Source organism: Corythoichthys intestinalis, chromosome 1 (genome assembly GCF_030265065.1).
Source record: "Corythoichthys intestinalis isolate RoL2023-P3 chromosome 1, ASM3026506v1, whole genome shotgun sequence".
Classification (NCBI taxonomy): domain Eukaryota; kingdom Metazoa; phylum Chordata; class Actinopteri; order Syngnathiformes; family Syngnathidae; genus Corythoichthys; species Corythoichthys intestinalis.
The window spans coordinates 11933433-11961156 of NC_080395.1; the positions used below are offsets into that span (position 1 = coordinate 11933433).

Sequence of the window (27724 nt, forward strand, 5' to 3'; positions counted from 1 at the left end):
AATGTCAGGTAATTAAAACAACCTACAACTATCGTCCGGGATAAAAGAAAAAAACAACAAATTACGACTATTTTGTCATTTCTGTTTGAAATAAAGCTGCCTTACCTGGAGCAGAAAGTGCTTAATAGTTTCTGAATTAGTTAATTAGGATCTTGAAGAGTGAACACCCACATGAATGAATTTAAGTAGTGAAAATGTAAGACGGTTTGGTTGCACCATAGAGAGACTATTACTTTTTTGATACATTAAATTGTAATGAAGCTATATTAATGAGTCCGTTCGTAAAAATGTGAGGATGACAGCAATTTCTAGTAATTCAAAATAGGAATAAATTTTACACTTGACAAACTAAAGTACACACTGTGATAGGTCACAGGCGATCTTTTAGTCACTAATTAAACCTTTATTGCAGTAATGTATATTTTAATTTTGATGTACTGTAACTTTTTCATTTTGGTAAAATCAGCAGGCTTTAACAAACTGGCTGCGCATGGTTTAAGAGTTAATCTCCCGATTTCACCGAATCAATTCAAGGAGTATGGAAATAAAATATTATTTAAATAATATTGAGTGATGCTGAAACCGAAAATAAAATACATGCGAAAAGTAAACTAGTATTTACGTTCCCCCCCAATTTTTGTTTGGATCGATTATTTATCATGTAACATATTGGAGAAAATGTGACTAACAAAAAAAAAATACAATTAAGCGACAGTTATAAGGTAGATATCTGTGACTGATTTACAGACACCCATTTTTTTCATTGTGACGTAATTTGTTTAAAAGTTTAAAATATCCAAGTGAACAATTTTTTAAAGTCGTTTATTTTATTTTTTTTAAACTAAATATTAGACATCAATTAATGATTCTAAGCTAAAAATTACAGACATTTCGAATAATAAATCTACTTACCTGCCTTCTTTTTTTGGCTGGGTTGAAACAAAAGCGGTTGCACGACATCTGTAAACGGGGGTTTTCAGTGTAAACCGGACATATTAAAAATAGTTCGGGGGCTTAATGTGCCATGATTCTGCTCTGGCAGCATATAGACATATTGTTCTATCAAACACAACAGTTGTTTTGGCTTAAAATACAGCAGTTTATTTTAAAGAGGGGTGCAAGAGCAGAAACTGCCATTTCAACCTTGTCTGTTTTCTGCCATATATGAATTGGATAGTTGTAAAAAAGAACAGCACCTGAAAAATCATGAACAACTTTTTCAAAAGAGGCTCGTGAAAAACCGAATAATGAAATTGAAATGCTTTTTCCATTGTAAATGCAGGAATCACAATATTTTCTCACACGCCAGTGTGGCTACTTGCGTGGCTTACTAAATGTCCTTTCCGAGCAAATCGTTTACCACAAAGTGAGCATGCAAAAGGCTTTTCTCCAGTGTGTGTTCTCATGTGAATGTTTATATATTCCCTTGTGGCGTATTTTTTATCACAAAGTGTGCAAGCATAAGGCTTCGCTCCGGTGTGTGTTCTTGTGTGTTTGTTTAAATATGCCTTTGTGGAGTATTTTTTATCACAAAGTGTGCAGGCAAAAGGTTTCTCTCCAGTGTGTGTTCTTGTGTGAAGGTTTAATACTACCTTCGAGGAGTATTTTTTATCACAAAGTGTGCAGGCATAAGGCTTCGCTCCGGTGTGTGTGCTTGTGTGTTTGTTTAAATCTCCCTTACAGGTGAATCTTTTACCACAAAGTGTGCAGGCAAACGGCTTCTCTCCAGTGTGTGTTCTTGTGTGAATGCTTAAATTTTCCTTTTGGGTGAATCTTTTACCACAACATGTGCAGGCAAAAGGCTTCTCTCCAGTGTGTGTTCTTGTGTGAATGTTTAATTGTATCTTCGTGGAGAATTTTTTATCACAAAGTGTGCAGGCAAAAGGTTTCTCTCCAGTGTGTTTTCTTGTGTGAATGTTTAAATCGTCCTTACGGGTGAATCTTTTACCACAAAGTGCACAGGCAAAAGGCTTCTCTCCAGTGTGTGTTCTTGTGTGAATGTTTAAATCGTCCTTACGGGTGAATCTTTTACCACAAAGTGCGCAGGCAAAAGGCTTCTCTCCAGTGTGTGTTCTTGTGTGTATGTTTAATTTTGCCTTCGTGGAGTATTTTTTATCACAAAGTGTGCAGGCATAAGGATTCTCTCCGGTGTGTGTGCTTGTGTGATAGTTTAAACTTCCCTGATGGGTGAATCTTTTACCACAACATGTGCAGGCAAATGATTTCTCTCTAGTGTGTGTTCTTGTGTGACTGTTTAAATGTCCCTGACTTGTGAACCTTTTACCACAAAGTGTGCAGGCAAAAGGCTTCTCTCCAGTGTGTGTTCTTGTGTGATAGTTCAAATTTTCCTTTGTAAAGTATTTTTTATCACAAAGTGTGCAGGCATAAGGCTTCTCTCCAGTGTGTGTTCTTGTGTGTGTGTTTAATTTTGCCTTCGTGGAGAATTTTTTATCGCAAAGTGTGCAGGCAAAAGGCTTCTCTCCAGTGTGTCTACGCATGTGTGCCCTTAAGTATCGTTTACAAGGAAATGTTTTATCACAAAGTGAGCAGGGAAAACGTTTCCCAACCACGCCTTCCTTTGCGTCTCTTTTAAATGATGACTTGTCTAAGGATTTTGAAGCATTTTGGTCAAAGTCATGCTCCTCCTCATCAGTATTAAAGTCAGAAGAATGTGACGTTGAGTCATCGCTGTCCGAAAGCAGAGCTAAGAGGCCGTCCGGTTGCTCTCCTTTTGTTGTCTGGTGCTGAAATGAGCTGTTGCTCAAAGGGTTCGCTGCTCCGCTCTCTTCGCTTGGTCCTTCGTCTTCTTCGCTCTTCACACCGACACCCATTGGAAACTTGAGGATTTCAATTTCCTGTTTTTCTTCTTTGATGTCAGAGGTCTCTGACTCCGCCTCCTGTTTGATCAACGGCATGTCAGGCTCCTCCTGTTTAACGTGGACGGGATTGTGCTTCTCAGGGTGAAGTTCTTCTACAGTGACGTCTGCGGGACTCTGGATGGGGGGAAAAAAAAACACGTGATTTAATGACGTCGGAGATACAGACAGAATATAGAAAGAAAAACAGGTAGTCCCCGGGTTACGACGTACCAGACTGATGTAATTTCAACTTTAGGACGCTGGAGTCTCCAGTCTTTTTTTTATCATGTTGACTTTTGTTTTGTGATGCATGCTTTTATTTTGGCGTAGGAAATGTAGGGCAGGTGTACTACCATTTCCGCACGCGAGGGTTTCAAGTCAGAGCGCATTTACACACGAAGAATGTATTTGTTCACGCTAAGATGAACACGAATACACACACACACACACACACACACACAAGGAAGAGCCATTTGCTCCCACAAAGAAACCGAGTGTGAGAGAGGGAAGACCCTGCGCGCATGTTTGTTACTTTCGAAGCATCCAGAGGCAACAAAATAACCAAATTTCTGTTAGGAACATCATGTCAAGGTTATGTTTGCTGATAAAATCATTAACTAAGAAAGATTTGCCAGCTAAAGATCTGATATTTAGAAGAGCCAATTGCAGATTCCAGACTGGATTCACTGGTGAGTTTTGGGAATGACATACTATGCTGAACAGGTTGGCAGAGTTGATTGAACGTTTTTTATTTCTCACCAATCTAGCCCTTTTTTTGTTGTTTATCACCACTGGGATTGTTGAGCATACAGACTGTACTCCATAGGGCCCCGGCTTTTGCTGGGACAGAACAGTCTTTGTAATGTTGTCACAGCCTGGACCCGGTGCGTATCATATTGGTGTCGCCAACATGGCTTCCTCGATAGAAGGATAATACTGTGTAGTTCAAGAGTTGTAGTGCTTTGGCTTTGCCCCGAGAGAATTCCAGGGGAGGCTGGTTGGTTTGTTGCCATCTTCCCCTGGCACCTGTCGGGTGAGACAGGTACAGGGTGGAAGCGAAGACATGAACTTGAGGAGATCAAGAGACTGGTAAACATTGTTTTCTAGATCCATGGAGTCCCAACCAGGTTGACTCATTATTCCATCCAAACTAAGTCGTCGGCGGGGTGGCTTCCGGGACTGTGGGGATTTAGGCTTTGATGAGGCCTTAGCCTGACTGAGTCGGCAGAGTGGTGGCGTCTTGGAGTGGGAGGATTTGGTGCTGGATGGGGCCTTAGCCTGGAGTCGGCAGCGTGGTGGCGTCTTGGAGTGTGAGGATTTGGGGCTGGATGGGGCCTCGTCAGCAGAGGATTGCACTGTCGGGTGGTTCTCCTCCTGTTGAGCTGATGGAGCCACTTCTTGGGTCTCGTCTGAAGGGGGTCGATCACCTGCTACCAGGGTCTCCTCCCGTTGAGGCAGTGAAGCCTCAGCAGAGGAGGGTTGGTCACAGCCTGGCAGGGCTGGCTTAGTCACTTCCACTTCAGCGACTGTAGGCTCCATTTTTGGAGGAGACGTTGATCCTGCGTGCTCACCAGCCTCCATGTTTATCAGATATTTTGGGACAGCTTGCCTCCTTTCCTCGAGATAAGCAGACTGTCTGTGCCTCAAGAGATAAAACATGCTGCTGCTTAGTAACCGCACTCCTGACTTATTTAGGTGAAGGCCATCGTTCTTAAAGAGATGACTGCGCCCTGAAAATATGTTGAAATTGTCAATGAAATACATCGATTGTCCAGCGCATGTAGCTTTGAGCCATTTGTTGAGCATCATCACTCTGCTGAAACTTTCATCACCCAGCCTGGGCACGGGTATGGGTCCACTGAAAAACACCTCAGTATTTAAAGCTCCGACTTTGTTTATCAGTTCAGTGAAGTCTTGCTTTAAAAGCTCTGATTTTTGCTTTGCAATATCGAGGGCTCCTGTGTGTATTATCAGAGTAGTGGCTGTTGGATGCTGAGCAGCAATGCTCAGGATATTTTGTGAGATATCAGACACCAATGCTGTATTAAAACAACATACTCTGGTATTGTTGCTACAAAAGTGTTTTATTCCATTCACAGCAATGTCGCCCACTATCAGAGTGCGGGGCCCAGTGGGTCGCTTTCTCTGTAGCTTGGTAGCACATGCATTAGCACCATACCTCTCTTTCGAGCTCGGTGTTCCAACTTTCCCTGGGTCAGGGGTCTCGGAGAGTGGCGTAAATCTATTTTCCAGTGGAATTCCAGCTGCTTGAGGCACTTTGCTTTGAGCCTTTGTTGTTGCCTTGATCTGTGATAATTTTCTTTCTGGTGCTGGGGTAGAAGACGTGGTCTTCTGCAGCGGTGGCCATTCCTTTTCATTGTAAATCTGCCAGTGCTGGGTTCTGCCTGACAAACGACTTCTCGAGTTGTATTCCTTCGGCTTTGCAACAAGCTGATTCCAGGGAGGACTGATTGTTTTAGTGAGATATTGACCAGCGTCCCGTTGAGTCTCGATGGTGTTTGTTTGCATTCTGTAGGCCGGCTCCCCCTCGCTGTTTTGGGAAATCGGCAGAGTGGTTTCATTCCCGAGCTGTCCATTTACCTCCATATTCACTTCAAGCCGGTAGATTTTTGTTTCCAGTACCGCTATCTTCTGGAGCAGTTTGTGGTAATCATCCATTGACAGGGGAGGCATGTTGCTGCTACTTAGCTTCCGTTAGCCGAATTCCTCAGTTCCAGTCGCGATAAGGCAGACTTGTGTTCCAGTAAAGACAAAAAAAACACTTTAAAAGGCTCAAAAAGCCTTTGTTTAAATATAAACAAGATTAAAAGAAAATTCCAAGACTTGCTGAGTAATTTAGAGGTGATTAACAATGATTAAAAAGATGATTGAAGCTTGAGAAGCAGGAGCAAAGCAGAGAGACGTCTGCACAGTTGCGAAGCAGCAATATTAGAATAAAAGGACAATGTTAGGCACATGCATATTTATAATAGTAATTTTATAGACAAATGATACTATTTTCAGTGGCGGCAGAGAGTTTGGGGGGGCGCGAAACATTTACGTCTTCCTTGGGGGGTGTAACAGAAAATAATTGAGAAGCACTGCACTATACCAATCGTGGCTCCTGGGGTGTGGCCTCCCTTCTGCCTCGGCTGCCGGCCGCAGGAGTGGGTTGGGGGGGTCGGGTCTCCGATCTTGCATCGCCCCGTGGCACTTCCTGGGCATTCTCCTGCCTCCGCTTTCCCTTCTCTTCTCTGGCTGGGCGTCCGCCCTGCGCTCCGTCGCGGGTCGCTGGCTGGGCGCCGGTGTATCAGCGGGGTGTTGCCTGCACCGGCGGGGGACCCTGCCTTGCCTGGGGCTTGGTGGACCGCGGCTGTGGCTCGTGGCCCGGGTGGGCGGGCGAGGGTGGGTGTAGGCGTGGGGTTGGTGATGCGTCCCCTCCTGCCATCCCTGAAGGCCGGTTGATGGGTGCGCGGGTGGCCCGGGGGACCACCCTGGGTCCCGGGGGGGGACGATGGCTCCTTTGCTGGGCTGTGGGAGGAGGGATGGGCTGCGCATGGCCCCCCCGCCGGCCCTCCCTCCCCGGGCTGGCTGGGTGGGGGCCGTGGCCCTGGGTTGGCGCCCGCGCGGTTTCTCCACCCGTCTGCGTGGCTGTCGCGCGCCCAGTGGGGCTTGCGTGCTGCTGGATGTGGTAGGGCATGCTCGGGTTGGGGGTCCCGGTGTCGGGATTGCCGATGCGGCGGCGTAGGGTTGGTCGCCAACGGGCTTACACTCATAAGAGATTCACACGATTACTGGGTTCTAGATCACAGAACTGATTTGTGTACACTCTACCCCTTTCAATCACTTAGCTTATAGTCTTATAGACACCCCCACCCCCATTCTCCTCTTTCACTGGTCAATAGGCCCCCACATGGTGTAAACCGGAAATACATCTCGCTGACGATAGCACCAGCATATTAGTAACTAGTTTAGATGTTCAATGTATTTCTTGTTTTTGTTTGTGTATGTGTTTCTTTTCTTTCTTCTCTTGTATTTCTTTTCTTCTGTCCCCTCATAATCCCTTCCTGTTCGCTGCTTTGTCATAATAAAAAGGTATTTTGAATGATCACAATGGGAGTATGTCAGACTCTCAATGTGAAACATTAAAACTGTTCAGAATCCTGGCACTTAGACTTCCATTCTCTGTGTCAAACAGCTGAACAGGACAGGTTTAAAAAAAAAAAAAAAAAAAAAAGAATAAAAGGACACAATGTTAGGCAGATGCATATTTTTAATAGTAATTTTATAGACAAATGATACTATTTACAGTGGCGGCAGAGAGTTTGGGGGGGGCACGAAACATTTACGTCTTCCTTGGGGGGTGTAACAGAAAATAATTGAGAAGCACTGCACTATACCAATCAAAGGCAACACTGTTTTTTCTCCCCAAGAGGCGCTCATGCTCTTTAGACGGGTGGTATACAGTATATTTCTTTTTTTTCTTCCACATGAAAATTATATTTTATTTCAGTCAATTTTTATCACTCGACGGTGGATAAAGGGTGGCGGGATCAAAACAATTCAAAAAGTGGTTCAAAATATTGTGTCAGCATGGTAATGCGGTCCCAAAAAAAAACTAATGGTTGACATTGCCACCTCAATAAGGAACAATGAAGATAAAATGATTACTAATTCATGTTTCAAGTGTTGTTCTGGTCTCAGTTCGAGTGTTTTTGTGTCATCTTTTGGCCTAATGTGGTCTTGTAAAAGGTTATAGTACAGTATAATAATAACAGTTCATATAGATCACAGGTGTCAAACCAATTCCAGAAAGGGCCAAGTGGGTGCTGGATTTTGTTCCAACCGATACCGTGCAGAGTTTAACCAATGAACTTACGACTGAAACAAGCAGCACCTGACAAAGTTTAACTGATTAAACATGTAAAAGATCTGATTGGTGAAGAGGTGTCCTCTTCATTGGTTGGAAAGTAAACCTGCACCCACTTGGCCCCTTCTGGATTCGGTTTGACACCTGTGATATAGATGATGTTACGCTGAGAAAAAAAATTATTTAACACAAATTCATATTCTTCACAGTTACTCACAATATTACTGATTACTTGAGTATTCTTTTCAACTAATACTTTTTTACTTGTACTTAAGTAAATTTTTGGATGACTAATTTTACTTGAAACTTAAGTAATATTATCTGGAAGTAACGTTACAATTACTTGAGTATAATTTTGGGCTACTCTACTCACGCCTGCATTTTAGTGCCAGGGTTCGTATTCGTTTTTAATGGCCAAATTCAAGCTCTTTTAAAAGAACTTTCAAGACAATTTTTACAGTACCTTTTAAATATTATCCTAATGAGATTTTTATTGGGATACTTTTTTTTTTTTTTTTTTTTTTTTAAATATGGCGGAAATCATATTGCGCCTTCTCACAAATGCACAAATGTCTTCCAAAATATTCGGCGACCCAGGAGGCTCGAGAAATTTACGATGAAAAGCGGCAATTCTGAATTCCGTCTATTTTTTCCAAAAATAAATAAAAGGTTTCCAATTATTTTGAATGAATATTAAGAGACGAGCACATATTTTTGCGTCTACAGGGACAACATCAACTTGGTGGAAATACACACTCAGCAAGAAAACAGTACATTATATTCAATGAATCATACCCAACTAGACTCCACACAAAAAAAAAAGCGAATAATATGCTACGCTAACGCAGTGCTTCTCAATTATTTTCTGTGACGCCCTTCCCTAGGAAGACGTAAATGTTTCGCCCCCCCAACCCTATGTCGACACTGTAAACAGTATCATGTTTATAAAATTATTATTATTAGAGGTGTGCAAAATTTCCGATTCTTAGATTATTCGCGATTCGGCCGTGGAAGATTCAAGAACGATTCACAAACATCCAAATTCCGATTATTGAAAGATGCCAAGTAAAGCGGAAGCACAACACACTCAGCGCGCCGCGCGGTCTTCGGGACGCATTGAGGAACGAAGCGAGAGTCGCTAAACATCATGCTTCTCATTACCCGGCCCCTCGGGTAATGCCAATGCTCAACTCACGTCACGAGATTAAAAAAAAAACACAACAACATACCTGACTGCTGCCGAAAAGCTGCTACAAAGCACATCCACATAATGTTACGATAGATATCATTTATATAGGACTAGATGCAATATAGCTTCGGTAGCATTGGCAGCACATCTACAAAAAACTAGATGCGGGCATTAGTAAACGGCCGCCATCCTCAAGCAGTACACTTCCCTGCAAGGCTGTTGTAGCGAACCTTCCAAGCAAACCTAATTAACTTTTTATCTAAAATACTCCTAAATCGGTAAAATATTGACCTGAATCTATCTTTAAAATAGTTATAAAACTTTCACATGTCGAAAGTAGACAAAAGGGAAATTATGGAATAACGGGAGCAATTTTAACAACTTTAATGTTTGATTCACAACATTAAATTAATTGAATGTAGTTTAAAGCTGCTGATACAGAATGGGGACTGGAGTTTTTTTATTTACTGTTATTTTTGTGTATTTGTTTACTGCTATGTTATCTTGATACTGAAATAGTAGTTTGGTTTAGCCTGAGAGTATTTTTGAACAATTTTGGAATTAATGTACAAAACATTTAAAAAAAAAAAAAAAAAAAAAAAAAAAAAAAAGGAGGGGGGTGCATCAATAATCATTTTATAATCGAATCGGAGCCTCTGAATCATAATCGTAATCAAATCGTTAGGTGCCCAAAGATTCCCAGCTCTAATTAATATTATAAAGTACACCTCTGCATAATATATTGAAGAAAAGTGACAAAAATTAGTACAACTTTACTAACATTGTTTTGTTTGTAACAGAAAAGACCTAAAGTGCATCAAGTTTGATTTAAAAAAAAGTCACATCCAAACTGTAAAAATACACTCTCAAGGTACATTTTTAGACCATTTGGTACTGAAAAATAAAGTTGAACAAAATCAAAAAATAACATTAAATTCAAATTAATTAGCAACCTTAACTCACGACCACATTATGCCTAGCAATTTGACCGAAAGAACGAAAATGATTGGAGAAAAAAAAACGATACTGTCATTGGACAGAGGGACAGTTTATATTTTTACTGTAGGCTGTATCGCAGTTGGTAACAAGGAATCCGAACTTTTAACAGCATGTCTGCCGCACGCGCGCACGCACATGCACGCGAGGCGATAAATCGCAGCGGAAAAATTACCGCCTTCATTTTTATTTATCGTGCGATAAATGGAATTATTGCATATTGCGACAGGCTTACTCACGAGCACATTATGCCTAGCAATTTGACCAAAAGAACGAAAATGATTGGAGAAAAAAACACACGATACTGTCATTGGACAGAGGGACAGTTTATATTTTTACTGTAGGCTGTATCGGCTCCTTTGCAATAGTGTGAGGTTATTTTGCACTGAGCATGCTAAACAGTGCTCGCTGGTTTACTGATCTAACATTGACAAAGCGGGACGATTGTCGGCAATATTACAATATTCGGCACAGTTTCGCTAAAAAACAAACAAGAAGCTTATCATTGAGATTGGATTCTAATTTCTTTTAGTGGCATCTTAATTGATTTGGCTTCTCGCTGTCTGTTGAAAACATTTTTGGACACAGTAAACAGAGGGGTCCTTCCCCATCTCCCGCACGTTCACACCAGCTGGGAGAACTGGAGGTGAGGGCGGTCGTCGCGACAGTCCCAAGGCAACCATGGCGCTTCTCGGGCAGACACATGAAAACTGGAGAAGACAGTGGGTTGCTGGATGAGCCCAGGCAAAAACGGCGCACAGCTCTTCATATCTCTTTGCTGTGTGCTCTTGTTTGGTTCAAAAATACTGCGCACACTCTGAACGTGAGAGTGTCACTACCATCCACTGAGTGGATGCGCAAATACACTTAATTCAAGTACGGCAAAAAGTATGTTCCCTGAGGTCACATGGACCACCCCCTGCATCGCTCTGCAACCCCCCCACCACCAAGGGGGGGGGGAGGGGGGGCGGGCGTAACGCCCCATTATTTGAGAAGTAATTCCCTACAGTAACAATCCCAACAAAACAAAGTCTGATGTTGCATGAACAATACAACAACAAATTTTATAATCTTACCTTCATTTCCTTGTTTGTCAGTTGTTTGTCGTGACCTGGATTTCCTCTTCTCATTTCTACTCTTTGACTTGATGTTTGGGATTGCGTTGGCCACCAGTCAGTAGTAATCTGTCGCATCTTAAAGACAAGTTAAAGGTAATCACGCTCACGTCGACCGATCGACTTTTCCTGAAAACAAAACTTTACAAATCGGAAGTGAGGTCAAAGCAGTCAGAATGCGTTAACGTGCCTTAGCTAGCGAGCTAAGCTAACCTAACCAAGTTAAGTGAGACTGCGAAGCTTCAACATAAAGCCGATCGACTTCCATTATGTAGTGATGTTACGCTCGAAGCAGACGCTCGAGACAAGTGTCGAGCGCTTGTGGCAGAAGTATCACGAATCACTCGTCCCGAGGTCTCGCTGGATCCGGTGGAACAGCTCGTGACATCACGCTCTAAGCAGACGCCCGACAAGTATCGAGCGCTCGCGGCAACAAGTATTCCGATACGTTGTACTGATGTCTTGCTTCATTCAGAGGAAAAACAACTGGCCACGGAAGCAAAGCATTGTGATGTCACACGCGTGTCGGCCGTGACCGTGGATGTGTCACTCAGGTAGCGAGGGGTCGAGTCAGTCAAGTTGGTTCAGTCAAACTTACAATGCTTATAAAAAGGGGAAATATCCCTCAAATTGTTGTGGGTTGTGTGGCGAGCTTTTGCGCGCATTACGTCATATTGAGAACAAGGGAGAGTAAAGTGAAATTAGATCAGATTACACATTAGATTAATTTGCAAATGCACATAGTATAGGCATTCATTGACACACTGTACACTGATTTATATAATACGTACACAAACACACACACACGCGCACCCCTCCACCCCCCCCCCCCACACACACACACACGTTACTTTTTGTGTCTGTCAGTTAGTCAGTTTTTGTGTTTGTTTGTTTTTGTGTCCGTCTGTCAGTTTTTGTGTTTGTTTGTCTATCTGCCAGTTTGTATATTTGTTCGTGCTATGTGAGAGATTATTCTCAAAAGCTGGAGAGGTCACCAGCAAAAAGAGGACCCGGCTGAAACCAAATGCTGCTGAGATGATTTTGTTTTTAATAATAATGTGTGAAACACCCAAATCCCCATCCCAGTGTCACGAGCATTCTATACACCTACCATCAAGAGTTCCCTATAGGGAATGGGACGTACTACGTCACTGTTTGGACGCGCCTCCATGCTGGCAATATGATTTACTTCCGGTTCGGCAGAGTCAATGCGGATTGTAACGTGTGGTAGTGCTAAGCTAACTCCTTCGGTGTTTTAGAAAGAGTAGTGCTAAGCTAACTCCTTCGGTGTTTTAGAAAGAAAATATGGGCGTTTATTGTTGCGTTACCGGGTGCAGCAGCGTCTCCCACAGACAAAAAGGGGTTAGGAATCCAGCCATCCGTAGTACCTTCGTGATCTGATATTTGGTCCTCCATGCAGGAAAACGGTGAAAAGTGAGTCCAGCCATCCGTAGTACCTTCGTGATCTGATATTTGGTCCTCCATGCAGGAAAACGGTGAAAAGTGAGTCCATTTTTCCTAACCCCTTTTTGTCTGTGGGAGACGCTGCTGCACCCGGTAACGCAACAATAAACGCCCATATTTTCTTTCTAAAACACCGAAGGAGTTAGCTTAGCACTACCACACGTTACGATCCGCATTGACTCTGCCGAACCGGAAGTAAATCATATTGCCAGCATGGAGGCGCGTCCAAACAGTTACGTAGTACGTCCCATTCCCTATTCCACAAGCATTTCCGTTTTTTATTTAAAAGTAACAAAATAGCTTTTTTTTTCTTTTCGTTATATTATTATTATTTTTAATTAATCTGGGGAAGAATAAAGAATAAATTTCATGATAGGGGTCGAACCCACTACTGCTTGCACACGAGGCAAAGTATGTAACAACCATACAACCCACATATTTAGTTGCTCAGATGACACTTGGTTATATGAAAGTTCAATATATTTTTGTCCAACGGATGTCTTCAAACTGAATTGTGTCAAATGCCTAGTAGCACTGAACCATTTCAACACATTTGCTTCAGTGATACAGAAAGCAGTGGCGAAGCAGTGTCGTGACTCACCACACTGATTCGTGGCAAATGCTTCATAACACTTAACCATTTCAACACATTTGCTTCAGTGATACAGAAAGCAGTGGTGAAGCAGTGTCATGACTCACCACACTGAGTCATGGCAAACGCATCATAACACTGAACCATTTCGACACATTGCTTTATATTGATTCACTGCTTCAGAAAGCTTCGGTTTTAAAGCATAATGGCATTATGCTTTAAAATTAGACTTTTTAGTCCATTACATTCTCTCTCCGGTACTTACCCAATTAAATTGCTTTGAAGGAGGTCGTTTGGTTTGGAGAATGGAACACGACAGAACAGCAAGCCCCGGATGGGTACATAGAGGTTGCATCAAGTGAACCGGAAGTAGAGACGTTGAAGTGCTGAAATTTCAGCGTAAAGGCTCAAACACACCAGCAACGTGAACGTCGCGTCAACGATCTCGCCGCGATTACGCTTCGAAACGCGGCCGTTAAAGTCAATCAGCCAATGTTGGACGCGTCCCGGAAGCGCTAAACGCGACGCACGCGAAAAGAACAGCAGAGTTTGTTTATGGACGCGAGACGCGGCCCCCCTGCGTCAATACTACTAGGTAGGATCGGGCAGGCCGGAAGTCACTCGTGTAAAAATACGGTGGATCCGGTCGATTTTCAAAATAATATGCAATCGTAACTTACTATATAAATAAAATAAACTGAAATGAGCTAAAACACCTGCAATTAATACGAATAATACACAAATCCTGCTACACAATTAAATTCATTTCTGCGTGGTGCTTTAACTTAAGAAAAAACATCAATAAAGCTTAGAAAAATGTTCATAAGAAAAAAAACATTAAAATCTTTGTCATTGGGATTGCTTTTTGCTTTAGCACATGACTTTTTTTATTCTTTCTTTCAAAAAGAAAGCTGGCCAATACGCGGGGTCTGAAAAGCAAAGTGTTGTTGTTTTATTACCTTTAAATACCCGCTATTCTGGCGCGATCTTGCAATCCTCGCGTGAACCGATCGAGACGCTCCACAGACGCGCTGCTCGTGAAACGCGTCCTATGGAAATTGAGCGTCACTGGTGCGTTATCGCGGCGGGATCGTTGACGCGACGTTGACGTTTCTAGTGTGTTTGAGCCTCTAGAAGAAGCGTTGGGAAATTTCATGGCTGCGTTCGCTAGGTTAAGCGTGTTTAAATTGTGCGTCATCTACGATCTTGTCCGAAAGGGTTAATCCACTGTCAATCGGGAAACGGGTGTGGATGTGCATATAAACGGGTCGGCGTCGCGGTAATTCACCGTCACGTCGTAGTAAGAGACACACACCGCCGGTGAGTTTGTGCACATTTATTTGTATTTGTATTATGTATTTCCACTTTCATGCTTCAAGCATTGCATTACATTTGTACGGTTCGGCATTTCTTTCACAGTGATCGCTTGATAGCCTTCTAGTTCGTTTCGCGAGAGCCGCTGACAGGTGACAATTTAGCGTGTTGGCATTGAGTCAATCTCGCAGTGAATCAGCGAGCGCGCAGGTCACGCAGTGAATCATGGGAAATGTAGTCTCGGGACAACACTGAAGTGTTGCTTTGTAATCTGTTTGCTTGTGTGAAAAAACTACATTTCCTCACGCCATTAGACGCCACTTCCTGCCGAGAGCTGTGCCGAGCTCTGTTCTTACTTTTCCATAAGAACTGCTCCATGTGTTAATAAAGAGACAAAGTTGTCAGCACGTCGTGTGTTCGATACATTTATAAACAAAAAGCTCATAACAAGACACTATGCACGATCCGTTTAAGAGACGCTGGAGTAGAAGGAGAGGAGGAGATCAGCGAGAAGCAAAACTTTGCAGTCGAATGTGACGGCAGTCCGCTATTATTTTGTTTTCTTATTGTTGCCACAATAAAATGGAGAAAGCCATTGACGACTCATCTCTTTCTTCCCCCCCCAACGTTTTTATATTATTATTTTATATGCACGAGAGCTGCCGGATCTGCCAAAATGAACATGAAGTCTGATTATTATTATTTTTAACAATGTCATCAGATAGACAAAAACATAAAATTATGTGCAAATGTCTGCATCTTCAAATCATGAAAATAATAACAGCCTATATCTTACCAATCTTGTAGTCTCGATGGGTCTTGTATCCATTCCATGTCAGGTAGTCTAGGCACATTGTTTGCATCCTGATTAGCGTCTGGCTAATACATGTTAGGTCCAACATAAAATTCCAAGCTCCTCTTCTTCCTCCAACTCTTTAAAAACTTGGATCTCCTCCCTTGCGATTGATCTATCGCTTATATCGTTGTTTGAATCATTGTTTGGCGGCCGTATGTGAGGAGCTGCCATCGCTGTTCCCGGTGTGACATATCACTTCCGGATTCGTCCCCTTTCAGGCTCGAACTTTGGAAACGCGATTATTTTGTCAAATATACAACATATAAATTATTTTTTCATGCCTTATTTGTTGGACAATGTTTAATTACTTTACTTGTGACCCTATTTGGCATGTGAAGAAATTACTTCACATTACTGCTTTAACACCGCTCGGCGAATCCATTCACGTTTCATATGCAGTAAACATTATGTTGGGTTGGCATGGTCTTTCAGAGGACAAAGAGGTAAGCCATTTTTATATTGTTAACTAATTTTTTTTGCGTAACGTTGTGCCGTACTGCTTCTGTCTGACAATGAATGACCTGAAAAGAATTACAATGTCAATTACAATATATACAATTTCTGTTATATATATATAAAAAAACAACTTTAGTGAGAGGGAAGTCTAAATAAATTATAGGATTAAGATATGTTATCATTGAAAAAATTAAAAGTGTTCATTGGCTGTCACTGAGTAGCATTTGCGATCGCTACACAAAGCCAACTAAATTACCCCCAAGAACGGTAAGAGACGTAGGACAATCAGAGGATATATAAGAAAGACAGGGCTGATGGTAAAAGATAGCTTGTTGAAACAGGAGAATGTCATTGTCAGTCGCGTCGATAAAAAAGCTAAAGCTATGCTTAGGTCGGCTTGTTTTTTTCGTCTTTTTCAGCCTTCGACACGAAAGCCATCTCTTTAACTGAACATTTTTATGTTCTTCCACATCTTTGCCAGTGAATTTGACACCAGGCACATCATTTTCAGAGAGAATTGGTAGATTTAGCTCTGTAAACATCTCCTTCGTACACGATTTCAATTCATTTCCTATTAGGGACCAACGGTGGCTTGTCCCTAGTTAATGTCATGAATATTAATGAGCGGAAGTGACGCGTTGCTTGCGGTACGCCATTCCCAAAACAGCCAAGTGAACTGAGAGGGGTGTGGCTGCAGTCTGCCACACTCTATAGACCCTACCCACCGACGTCACAAAATCACGTGCTCGCTGTATGGTTCCGCCCAATTGTCCGTCATTTTGTGTCTGTATTATCAATGGTCTCAATTGATCGAGCAATTTATAATGCATTTCATGGAAGACCCGGTGCTTTCGGATGCCGTAAACTCACTTGATGCGTTGCATAAAAGGCGTTATGTGGAAAAGCTTCAGTTTATCCATTCGCCAGATCCATATTTGATGCCTAAATCGATGTTTTTCGACCCGCTGTCTCCGCCGTATTTGCCTGACATCTGCTAGCTACCCTGAACTGTACAACTATCTTGTCCACACAAAATCAGCCTATTCTCACGAAAGTTTGAAAAACTTTAAGAGCTTGGAGGCTTATAAATGCTACCTTGCTGGTTGGGTGAAACAGGTCCTCGTCCACGAAAATTCGGCAGGAATCTATCTTGTGCTTGGAAAGGTGAGTTACGAAATTTTCAATTCAAAATCTTTTGTGATTGCTAACATCCACTGTCAAGTCTAATGTATTTCATGTCGTTTGTCAATGGAGTTAGGGCTTTTAATGTTTATTTGGTTTAGCGATAGCACTCTCACTACATACTGTACATACGTGTATGTTGTCGGCGATTAGCCTAGCAATGATCTTAATTGTGGTTGTCAGCCCAAAACCCTCTAAATATATATTAAATGCATCTTACCAGATATAAAATGACTACTACATAATCTGTGGTAATCGTTTGGAGCCCAGTTTTCTCGTCAAATTGCAGCAGCCATCTCGCTCTCTTCTCTCCGGGTCTCTCGGAATCCGGTAGAACTTCAAGTCTCTCCGTCTTCTCCGTCTATCTTCTCTGTTATTGCAACCGACCACCACACACGCCTTCACCATTTTGATTATTAATGTTAACGAGCAGAAAAACACGTCGTAAATAGGAGGAATGTACGTAGCCGTAACAGGGAAACATGATGTGTTGACGGACAATTGGGCGGCACCAGTCAGGAGGAAGGAGTTGTGACGTCACGTGGGTAGGGTCTATAGACCCTACTCAACTACGTCACAAAATGGGCGTGTCGCTGTTTCCGGCCGCCATATTGTACCTATTTTTTAGACCTATTCTCATTGTTTTCAATTAGTCGAGCAAGTTATAGAGCAATTCATGGAAGCCCCGGTGTTATCTGACGCTGTAAACTCATTGGATGCGTTGCATAAAAGGCGTTACGTGGAAAAGCTTCAGTTTATCCATTCGCCAGATCCGTATTTGATGCCTAAATCGATGTTTTTCGACCCGCTGGCTTCGCCTGACATCTGCTATCCTGATATTTACAACTATCTTGTCCACACAAAATCAGCCTATTCTCACGAAAGTTTGAAAAACTTTAAGAGCTTGGAGGCTTATAAATGCTACCTTGCTGGTTTGGTGAAACAGGTCCTCGTAAACGAAAATTCGGCAGGAATCTTGAGCTTGGAAGGTGAGTTATGAAATTTTCAATTCAAAATCTTTTGTTCTTGCTAACATCCACTGTCAAGTCTAATGTATTTCATATCATTTGTCAATGGAGCTAGGGCTTTTAATGTTTATATGGTTTAGCGATAGCACTCTCACTACATACATATATAATATGTAATAAATATGAAGTGCGATAGCACTACTCCAGATTGTCCCTAGTTGAATTTATTTTTTGGCTTTTGACCTCAATAGTGAAATTGTAAATTAATTGTATGACAACTGTCTGATTATCCCCTTATAATTATATATTTTCAGGTAGTTCATTCACAACGTCTGAGTGTATGTTGTCGGCGATTAGCCTAGCAATGATCTTAATTGTGGTTGTCAGCCCAAAACCCTCTAAATATATATTAAATGCATCTTACCAGATATAAAATGACTACTACATAATCTGTGGTAGTCGTTTGGAGGCCAGTTTTCTCGTCGAATTGCAGCAGTCAATCTCGGTCTCCTCTTCGGGTCTCTCGGAATACGGTAAAAATTCAAGTCTCTCCGTCTATCTTCTCTGTTTTTGCAACCGACCGCCACAGACGACTTCACCATTTTGATTATTAATGTTAACGAGCAGAAAAACACGCCATAATATGAGGAATTTATGAAGCGCTAATGCGTTAACATGACGAGTATACGAACAACATGGCGCGGGGGCGTGGCTGTGACGTCACGTGAGTAGGGTCTATACCCTGCGCGGCTCGTCTCAGGCTGCGTTCCAATCACGGTTTGAGTTACCCTCGCTCACTTGCCCTAAGCACTTGCTATGACGTCACATTGAGGCCACTTGGAGGGCAGAGGGAAAGTGGGCGGAGGGGGAACGAAAGACGTAAATGGAACACACCTGCCCTCGTTCACTCACGGGCAAGAAAATCATGAAACAACCACAGGGTTTTGGAGTTGCGCTATACTGCCAATTCCAAATCAGTGGCGCCTCCAGAAATTCTTCATAGGGGTGGCCAAATGGGGCCACTTAAAACCTTGAGGTGGCACACCAAAAAATAAAAGCCATAATTTCAGGTTTTTACTATGTTGTAGTAATAAACAGGCCAGTAAAAAACTGTCAGATTGACTTAAGGACACACCTACTGATATTATTTTGTTGATTGTGTTATATTGTATTTTGTACACTATTATATTGTGTTAATGTGCATAGTCCATAATACTCCAGTCAACATTTTGAGTTCCGCAGCTACTACATCTAAAATTATACTGGCGCGTGGGGCCAACAAATGGCCTGGCCACCCCCTGGTGGCACCAATACATCGCACAAAATGCACGGCGACTCATGTCAATAAGCCGGAAACGTATTCCGCGCTTGATGGCAATACGTCGGTACCTGGGAATTATCAATATTAGTTTTGTATCAAATTTTATTTGGGCAATTCTTTATTTATTTGTCAATACCTTATAAGTTGTAGACAAATTTGTTGTTTAAATGCATTTAACCTATTTGAAGTTTAGTGTCAGTCCCTCCCAATGCCATTTGATTGACAGACTATTCCTTTCGTTAAAAGCAAAATAGAAAACATAAGCGAAATAGAAACATCAATGAAAAAAAATCTTTTTTTTCCCCCTTTTTTTATGGCAAAAGTGAAAGTCAATAAAAAGTTACTTTATTATTATTTATTCATTTATTTCTCTTTATATGTATTTATTTATTCATGTGTTTTTTGAATTTTGGCACTATTGTGATTCCATACGTTCTGCCATACCTGCCACATACAGTCTAATTTATTTATTATTATTTTTCAACAACAATGATGAATTTTACAATTTCGAAAGGCAGTTTGGTATAACATTCAAACACCGTGCTGGTGGCTTAATTCATTTTCTTCTTCTTTGGTGGTATATATACAGCAGCCAACGGTGTTTGAGCTTCATTATCACCACCGCATGGACATAGTTTCAAAGCACCATTGCAATGCATTGTGGGACACAGGGAGCTCCGGAGTGACCATCGTTTTTCACTCGATAACTGAGCCCTCTGAGCGTCCCTCTCACCAAGTTCACTTCGCTGTTATGGGAATTGGAACGGCCCTTAAGATGGCAGCGGGGATTCCCCCGGGGGGCGGTGGCTAAGGCAAGTGAGCGAGGGCTCATTTAAACCGCAATTGAAACGCAGCCCCACTACCCATCCCGCAGACAGGAAATGACGCAATACCGCAGCGACAGGAAAAACATGAAGTGTTTATTCTGAAAATAAGTTAAAAAGACTTACTTATTTATAGTATTCTTAATGTAATTGAAATAATGTCTTCCTTTATTAACTGCATGTGACTTTGCTCTACTTATATTGTTTAATACGTACTGAAGCATTAAAGCGTAAGTTCAGAATTTTTGGCATCAGGCTTAATCTTCGAGTTGGGGGATGTTGATTCATCAGTGGAGCTGATTGAAAAAAATTCTGTATCTTTTGTTTGTCTTTTATCATTTTCAGGGCTCTACAGTGATTATGCTAATGCAAGTCAATATGGCCAATTAGCATGCTAATAAAAAACAATATTCAGCCAATATGCAGTATGCAGCCAAAACAATGTCTCACCAAACTGCAGTAATTCATTTAATTCTGCGGGACTATTTTTTTATATGCGTAATGGCACCAGAATAGAGGGGAGTGCTATGGCCACTCGTCTTCACCTTGGTCTGCAATGCAGACTGTCAGTAGATTTAAAAAAAGAGTAGGCTGACTTTTTCCTTTATTTTTTGATATTTTTGAATGTAATAAAAAAATTAAAAAAAAAACACACACATTTTGTCTTATTTGTGAAATGTGAAGGTTTAAAAGATCAAAAGTTTCTGGGTATGTAGGAGTTGTACTTAGAACAATTGCAGAGCATCTTCAGCTTCCCTAAAACCATTGTAGTTCCCACTGACAGAAGTGTACTTGTCACGGATGAAGGAGACGACACACGATTGAAGAACACGTCGCTGGCCTCTTCCCAGATGTTTGCCTTTCAACGCCCACTCAAGAACAACCCTATATGTCACCAATCGGAGTTGCCTAAAACAAGAAAACCATAATACAGGGTTATTGAAAAAGAAAGTGCCAAAATCATCATGTGATAGATCAAAAGTATATATATAACTTAAAAAAGTTACAGAACTCTAGCTTGGACACATGTTCAATATTCCCAACAAATAAGCAGCACTTGACTATAAGCAGCAGGATTCAAAATGAAAGGGAAAAAGTAACTGCTTATAGTCCGTAAATTACATAACTTCAAGTTTTTAAATCAAGTGCTATAAGGTGACCATCACCGGCACTTGAAATACATGAAATAATACTTTATGTTCAACACATTTGCATTTTTGACATATTGCGGGATGATTTAGGCACATTCTTGTAAATAATTGCCATACTGCTAGTGCTTTTTATATTGACATGTTTTTACGCTCACAATGCATTACTGTTGAGATGATATAGCTGCTTTCCTAAAGTAGAACTAAGCTTAGAGTATACGGATATTCGCCTAGCGGCAAAATAAAACATGCGGGAATCCACTTACCTCATTGATAGCTGCATGTTTTTTTTCTTCCCCAGTTGGTCTTGTCTATGAAGAAAAAAGTTTCAAGAACACCTTTGTTGCAAAGTGGTAAAAAGTATTAATGTTCACTTGCAACGATTTATTGAGTTCCTGAAAAAACTCGTGTTCAGCTCCAATTCTTCCCTACATTTTGGGGGCGGGAAGTTGCTTCGCTGCCACAGAAAAAGAAAAAAAAGCGGTGAAAAGACCAAAGTGATATCCCTCCGCCCTGCTTGTCCAGCCAACTTGTTCTCTTCTCTGCAACGCAACTGAATTACTATGTTGATGTTCTTACTGCAGTTATTGACATACAATGGTAAGTTTTAATAACTTTATCCTTAAAACATAGCCAACACTATTGATTGCATGAGTCATCGATGATTCTCCTGCGTGCATATGTTTTTTTTTTATTAGTATGCTAATTGGCCATATTGACGTGCATTAGCATAGCCACTCCGGAGCCCTGAAAAATAAAGGACTAACAAACGATACGGAATATTTTGAAATCAACTCCACTGACTAATTAACCCCCCCTAACTCGAAGATTAAGCCTGATGTCAAAAATTCTGAACTCCCCCTTTGAGCAGCGAATTGGGTAATGCTGCTTATGCTTTTTACATTTTTTTCCCATAATGAACAGTCTCCTCTGTGTAGTTTTCATTATATTGCACTCTTATTTTTCATTATGTACATGCTTGCAATTCGCAGCTCGCAGTTTTTGTTGTTGTATGGTACTGTTGTTTTGCCTTCATTTGTTGTTTCTGGTCCTTTGTAGTTTGAATGTTGTCACATGATCCAAACAGAATTAAGTTGTATTTTTTTCTTGAAATTGTTACTCTGCTTAGCTATATGTTTTTCATTAAAAAAAAATTTCACTAGCTCCAAGATCACCACCCCATTGGGAAGAAACTGAATCACGACCCCTAAATGGTAGTCTTCCTCTGCAGATACAGGGATGTCACACACATCCAAATGGAAGTAAGTAGCATAAGTAGTACTGTACTGTAAATTTTGGAATGTGCTGAACACTTTTTTTAATAGACAACGAACACTGTGAAACCCACTGTACAGACAGGACCAATGGTGACAACATAAGATCATGCCGAGTTTCATGGACGGATCAAACTCATACTGCCCAGGAACGGCTGGTATGTTTTAATATCTGAGACAAATGTTGTGCTCCCTGGAAATCTGGATAGGCTTATTATTCCATATATTAGTTAACAATTGGACATATTTATTCTTGGTTTTGTTAACCAATCAACATTCTTATCAGCTTATGTAAATATTGAATTTTAAGAGGCCAGAAACGGTGTTGATTATCCAAACAAAGTAAGCTTGCCTGACACGTGCGGACTTATGGACCCTTGGCTAGAACAGTGATATGGAATTAACTGTGAATTTTGAGGATTTAGTTTCTTTAAAGAAGATAGTGCAATTAACCCTTTAACACCGAACGTGTCGGCAGCGACGCGTTTACGCATATCGTCTTTGAAACTTCGTCACGCTGTAATTACGTCACCCACGTGCCGCTAGTTGGTCTCGTTTGAAAGTGCGGAAGTTGATGTCCACACCAGTTTTTATTTGAAGTCAATCTGCCAAGAAAAACGGGAGATATTGTCATTTGAGTTTTATAGTTTTATTGCACTCATAAATATGCATTAAAACGCTGCATGGACCATGTATCCATCTCCATATTTCCATCATTTCTTTCCTTTTTCAAAACCGAAAGCAGAACAAAAGACTACATATGGCAAGAGCCGTTGTGATGTCAAGAAGGACGAACCGAATGTGATCATTTTTAATAAATTTCCGAGCGAGGCGCCAACTATTGAAAGGGAGGCATGCGAAGTAAGCAACGGCCGGTTGGTTTGAGCGAGCGACTTTGAAACGTGCAGAATGAATCTAAGGCTACTTTCATACTACAGGTCTTAATGCACGAATCCGATTTTTTCGTGTTTTTCCGACTCAAGTGAGGCATTAATTTGATGGTCTGAACGTGACAAGTTGCATTGAACTGGACCATTTCAAATCCGATCTGGGTCACTTTCGTATGTGGTTCAAATCCGATCTGGGCCACATTTTTCCAGACTGTCGCAGCGGACTGTACTGTCCAGTCTCCGGAATCAGAATTCATGCACTAATTACGTCAGCAAACAGCAAGAGGCACGAAGGACGGCAGCGATGCAGGCATTAGCGCCTAGCTTGAACTCTGCTTTTAAGCACGAAGCGGGCTTGACCACAGTCATAAAAAAATAAAATGAAAAAAAGGATAACCCTGTCAATTTTCGATTTTAATTCTGTGCGCCGAATGAGCAATATTTCATTATTGCACACATGGCCGAGTCGGGGCAAACTGACGCACCCACGTCATTTCTCGCACACACGTCAAGGCTTATGTGTGTGCGTGTATGCGTTCTATCAGTCCATATAAACTTAGACTTAAACTTAAACTAAACGTGGATTATTAATGTCTGTTATTTGTGTCCTCTTTTTAAAGAGCAAAATATGATAATCCCTGGAATGACGGATGACAGCCAACGTGTGGTCATTTGTTTTGATGCTTCTGCGCATGCGGGTCGTCTTGCTCAGCGCGTGTCGGACTACGAATTAGTGCGCATGCGTAATACTTGAATGGTCTCAATGGACAAAGGCAGTCTGAACGGGCATGCCAAAAAAACAGATATGACAAAAAAATCGGATTTGTGCATTAAGACCTGTAGTATGAACGTAGCTTAAAACTACATTTAGCGCAAGCTAATGCATTTTTACATTAACTCAAGGAAGAAGATGAGCCGTATTTGTCGTTGTTTTCTTGGGATGAGTCGGCGTCTAGGCGGGTTGAAGTGACAGCAGCGCACAACGGCGAAAGAGTAGGCTGTGTGACGTTGTGTGTGACGCAGCTCCGCGACCTGTTCAAGCAGAAGCTTTATTGAGTGCGCAAAAAAAAAAAAAAAAAAAATTATTGTGTCGCATGCCTGAAAATTTTGAATTGAACTGAACTACTTGTCAATATTTCTTAAAATACTTTTTTCCAAAGTTATATATATTATTTCTTCACTTTAATCTTTTCAATTTTTATGTAGATGTGTGTTCGAGAAGCTTGATTGCACGTACGTATATACTTTTGATAAGGTGATGGGTACAACACCTAACTTCACAAAGAGATATCATCCAAACCCTTTTTGTGTCAGATGATATATATAATTTTCTCACTATTTTGCACTGTATATAACCTGTTTTGACCATAGTATGTGTAAAGGCCAAAAACTCCTATGACCATACCCGCTGTGTGTTGAATAGTCACACATAAAACTATTCAATCTTATTTTTTTCTATTGAATGTTTATCCTAACATGTTGAATAAATATTATCAAGCTTCAAAACTGTTGGTCGAGCATGTTTGGTTGTCAATGCCACATCAACATTACAAATTTTGAAAAAATTTTTTGGGATTTTTTTGTCGTTTTGGGTCCAAAATGTGGATTATAATTGGTCAGTGAAGAAAACAACAGTTGAGACATGAAGTTCAAGGTGTCCTGAAAAAAGGGACCCAACTTGGCCATTGTGAACAATTTTTTCTTTGAAATATAAAGGCAACATCAAATGCATGCAAATTCGGCCAAAATAGGCTTAGGTGTTAAAGGGTTAAGTAAAATTTAACTTCTTTTTTTGTTTTTTTGCAGATATGAAATGCATATTTATAACTTGTCCAACAAGTAGCTCATTCAAAAGTATTTTTTTGGCGTGTGTAGGGTATTATTTTAACTATGTAGCCTACAGAATGTGGGTATGCGTGTATGGGCTCATTTAGGTGTGTGCGTATGTTTGTATTTATATAACATATGTCCGTGTGTATATATTATGTATTTTTCAGGGAAGGAGCATATTTGTGGCTGACCCCTATGTTGTTGCAACATGGCGAAAGCCTACAGTATGTGACCCACACATTCATTTGCCTGTAAGGCTGAGTAGTAACAACTACAACTTGGAGCTTTGGTTCATTTTCAAAGAACAGTCAAATCATAACAAAATAAATGATCCAAATTCCGATTGTTTGTGGGGAAAAAAACAGATCCAATCATGAGATGTATTGTTATCACTAACGAAATTCAGTATCCATTCATATTGACATGACGTTTCCATGATGATCCAGAATAGCCTTGTTTGGTTTTGAAGGTACGTTCCAGTCGATCTATTTATGATGGCCCTTCAATTAAAGCAGAATTGCACTCCAAACGATTCATCCAATAATTTGAAGCCAAATTTTAAAATGCCACTCTAAAATGGCGATTGTTTTGTCTCAAGGGCGTTGGGGGTTTTTTTCGCGTCACTCCAAGCCGGGTCGGGCTTCAATACCAGCGGGCCGTGTCGGGTCGGGCTGGATTTTTTAGGCCCAATCTAACCTCTACTATCTCTCTGCTCTATCAATTGCAAAAAAACTGATATTTCCTCATGTTGAAACAGATTGTTATGGCTGCTAAAATGCTGCTGCACTTCATTTTAATTCATGATTTTTTATTGTTATGTGGTAGTTACTGATTGCATTTCTAAGTTGATTGCACATATATAGTGGGCTAGGCCTACATTTTACTTTTGTTCTACATTGCAATTTAGTTGACGTTTTGTTTGCAACTGAACTGATCCCTGGATTGATATTGCGATAAAGATGCTGCTGCACTACAATATTTTCTTTGTCGTTTTCTTTAATATTTACTTGAATATTTTTATTGATAGGTCGTGACTAAAATACAGTGACTGTTATTACTGATTTTTCACAGGAGTTCAGATGTTGCACTGTGTGAAAGGCTGCTACTGTGTGTAAAAAAACAGAGAAAGCCCTGGTCTCATTCAAAGCACTAATTAAATGCTGTGGTCAGTTTTAAAAAAAAAATATATATATACTGTATATGAAAGTATTTTCATTTGACTCCAACCAGGAGTGACACAAGAGCTAATAAAAAGTTGTTTAATGTCAGACCGCTTGTGTTGCCTCATGATTCACAAAAAATATGCTTTGCTTTAGAATTTTAATGGATCCCAGGCTTTAATGCATCACGATGCATTGCCGAATTGAACCGAATCAAATCGTGACCCTCTGAATCCAATCAAATCAAATCGGGGCCCTCCGAATCGTAATCGAATCGAATCGTGAGGGCAGTGCCGATGCACACCTCTAGTGTATATTGCTAGCGGACAATATCAAACTTGGGTGCATGGTAAGTCTTTGAAACTGTTGATATGACATTCACAGGAAAGTAGGTGCACAGCACCTTAATTCTTGGTTGGAAATTGTGGAGTACTTATTGTTGTGTTTTTTCAACTTATGTGAGCCACAGGAAAGAGTTTGCCCATTGGACAGATAAGGCAAAAGCATCACTCCAGGGTGAAGTGTCACCAGTCTATTAGTTGAAGAAGTGAAATTTGGATATAATTGCTGAGGTCAGCTTTTAAAGACTTTGTAGTGTGCATTTCTCTGAAGCACTTTTGAACATGCCCCCCTTAATTGACTTATTTTTTTAGGAAGAGGTGCAACCACAGCTCCTTCAAGTTAGTGGTGGCCCATTGCAAGATATGGCAGGAAAAAAAGAGGTAAGATTGTTTATATACCTAGTTTAAAATCAAGAATAAAATTAACAAAGCATTTTTATTTTACTTATGTAACATTCAAATAGCTCCTTTCTTTCTCTTTTCCAAAGTACAGTTTTGGTAAAAGGATTGTGCAAGACAGCACAAAAGCCTGGGACAGGGTTAAGGGGAAAAAAATCAATGCAGTAGGAGTTCCTAAGCATCCTGCCGATGGAAGAGGATGAGCTCGGATGACAATGTCTTGGAGCCATCAAGTTCTGTTTCAACCATCTGGAAGACGGATTTACCTTTTCTGAGGAGATTGTTGACTAAAGAAAATATCTGGTATTCTCTCAATAATAGTAAAAAAAATAAAAAATAAAAGTTTACCACATCAGAGCTATTTGTATTGAGTTCATTTTTTCTACACTTATAGATTAGTTTTTTTTTTTTTTTTCTTTTATCCCAGATGTTAGTTGTAGGTTGTTTAAATTACCTCTGATGAAGGCGGAAGTGTTGGCCGAAAAATGTCAGGTAATTAAAACAACCTACAACTATTGTCCGGGATAAAAGAAAAAAACAACAAATTACAACTATTTTGTCATTTCTGTTTGAAATAAAGCTGCCTTACCTGGAGAAGAAAGTGCTTAATATAGTTTCTGAATCAGTTAATTAGGATCTTGAAGAGTGAACACCCACATGAATGAATTTGAGTAGTG

At 40.8% G+C, this 27724-nt stretch overlaps 1 protein-coding gene and 1 long non-coding RNA gene across 7 annotated transcripts in view; one reads left to right on the forward strand and one right to left on the reverse strand.

Moving 5' to 3' along the window:
- Nucleotides 1-957: 957 nt before the first annotated feature.
- The window catches only part of LOC130918681 (gastrula zinc finger protein XlCGF57.1-like), a 48141-nt gene continuing 21374 nt past the window's right edge, over nt 958-27724 (reverse strand). Inside the window, exons 3-5 of one of the 4 annotated variants that reach the window (XM_057840614.1) lie at nt 15195-15242; nt 10990-11106; nt 958-2993 (exon numbers count right to left, since the gene is read on the reverse strand). In XM_057840614.1, the coding sequence (XP_057696597.1) occupies nt 1299-2993; nt 10990-11106; nt 15195-15227 (1845 nt within the window). In that variant the 5' untranslated portion in view covers nt 15228-15242 and the 3' untranslated portion in view covers nt 958-1298. Of the gene's footprint in view, nt 2994-3617; nt 4151-10989; nt 11107-13349; nt 13668-15194; nt 15243-27724 lie in introns of those variants that run through there. The other 3 variants (XM_057840607.1, XM_057840624.1, XM_057840633.1) reach the window with 3 other exon arrangements.
- LOC130918996 (uncharacterized) lies at nt 22312-27482 on the forward strand. Of its 3 annotated transcripts, none has more exons than XR_009063870.1 (5): nt 22312-22415; nt 22509-22585; nt 26771-26879; nt 26961-27029; nt 27113-27482. It is a non-coding gene; the product is annotated as an uncharacterized LOC130918996 (long non-coding RNA). The 3 variants fall into 3 exon arrangements; XR_009063868.1 differs by having other exon boundaries at nt 26777-26879; XR_009063869.1 differs by having other exon boundaries at nt 26777-26879; nt 27142-27482.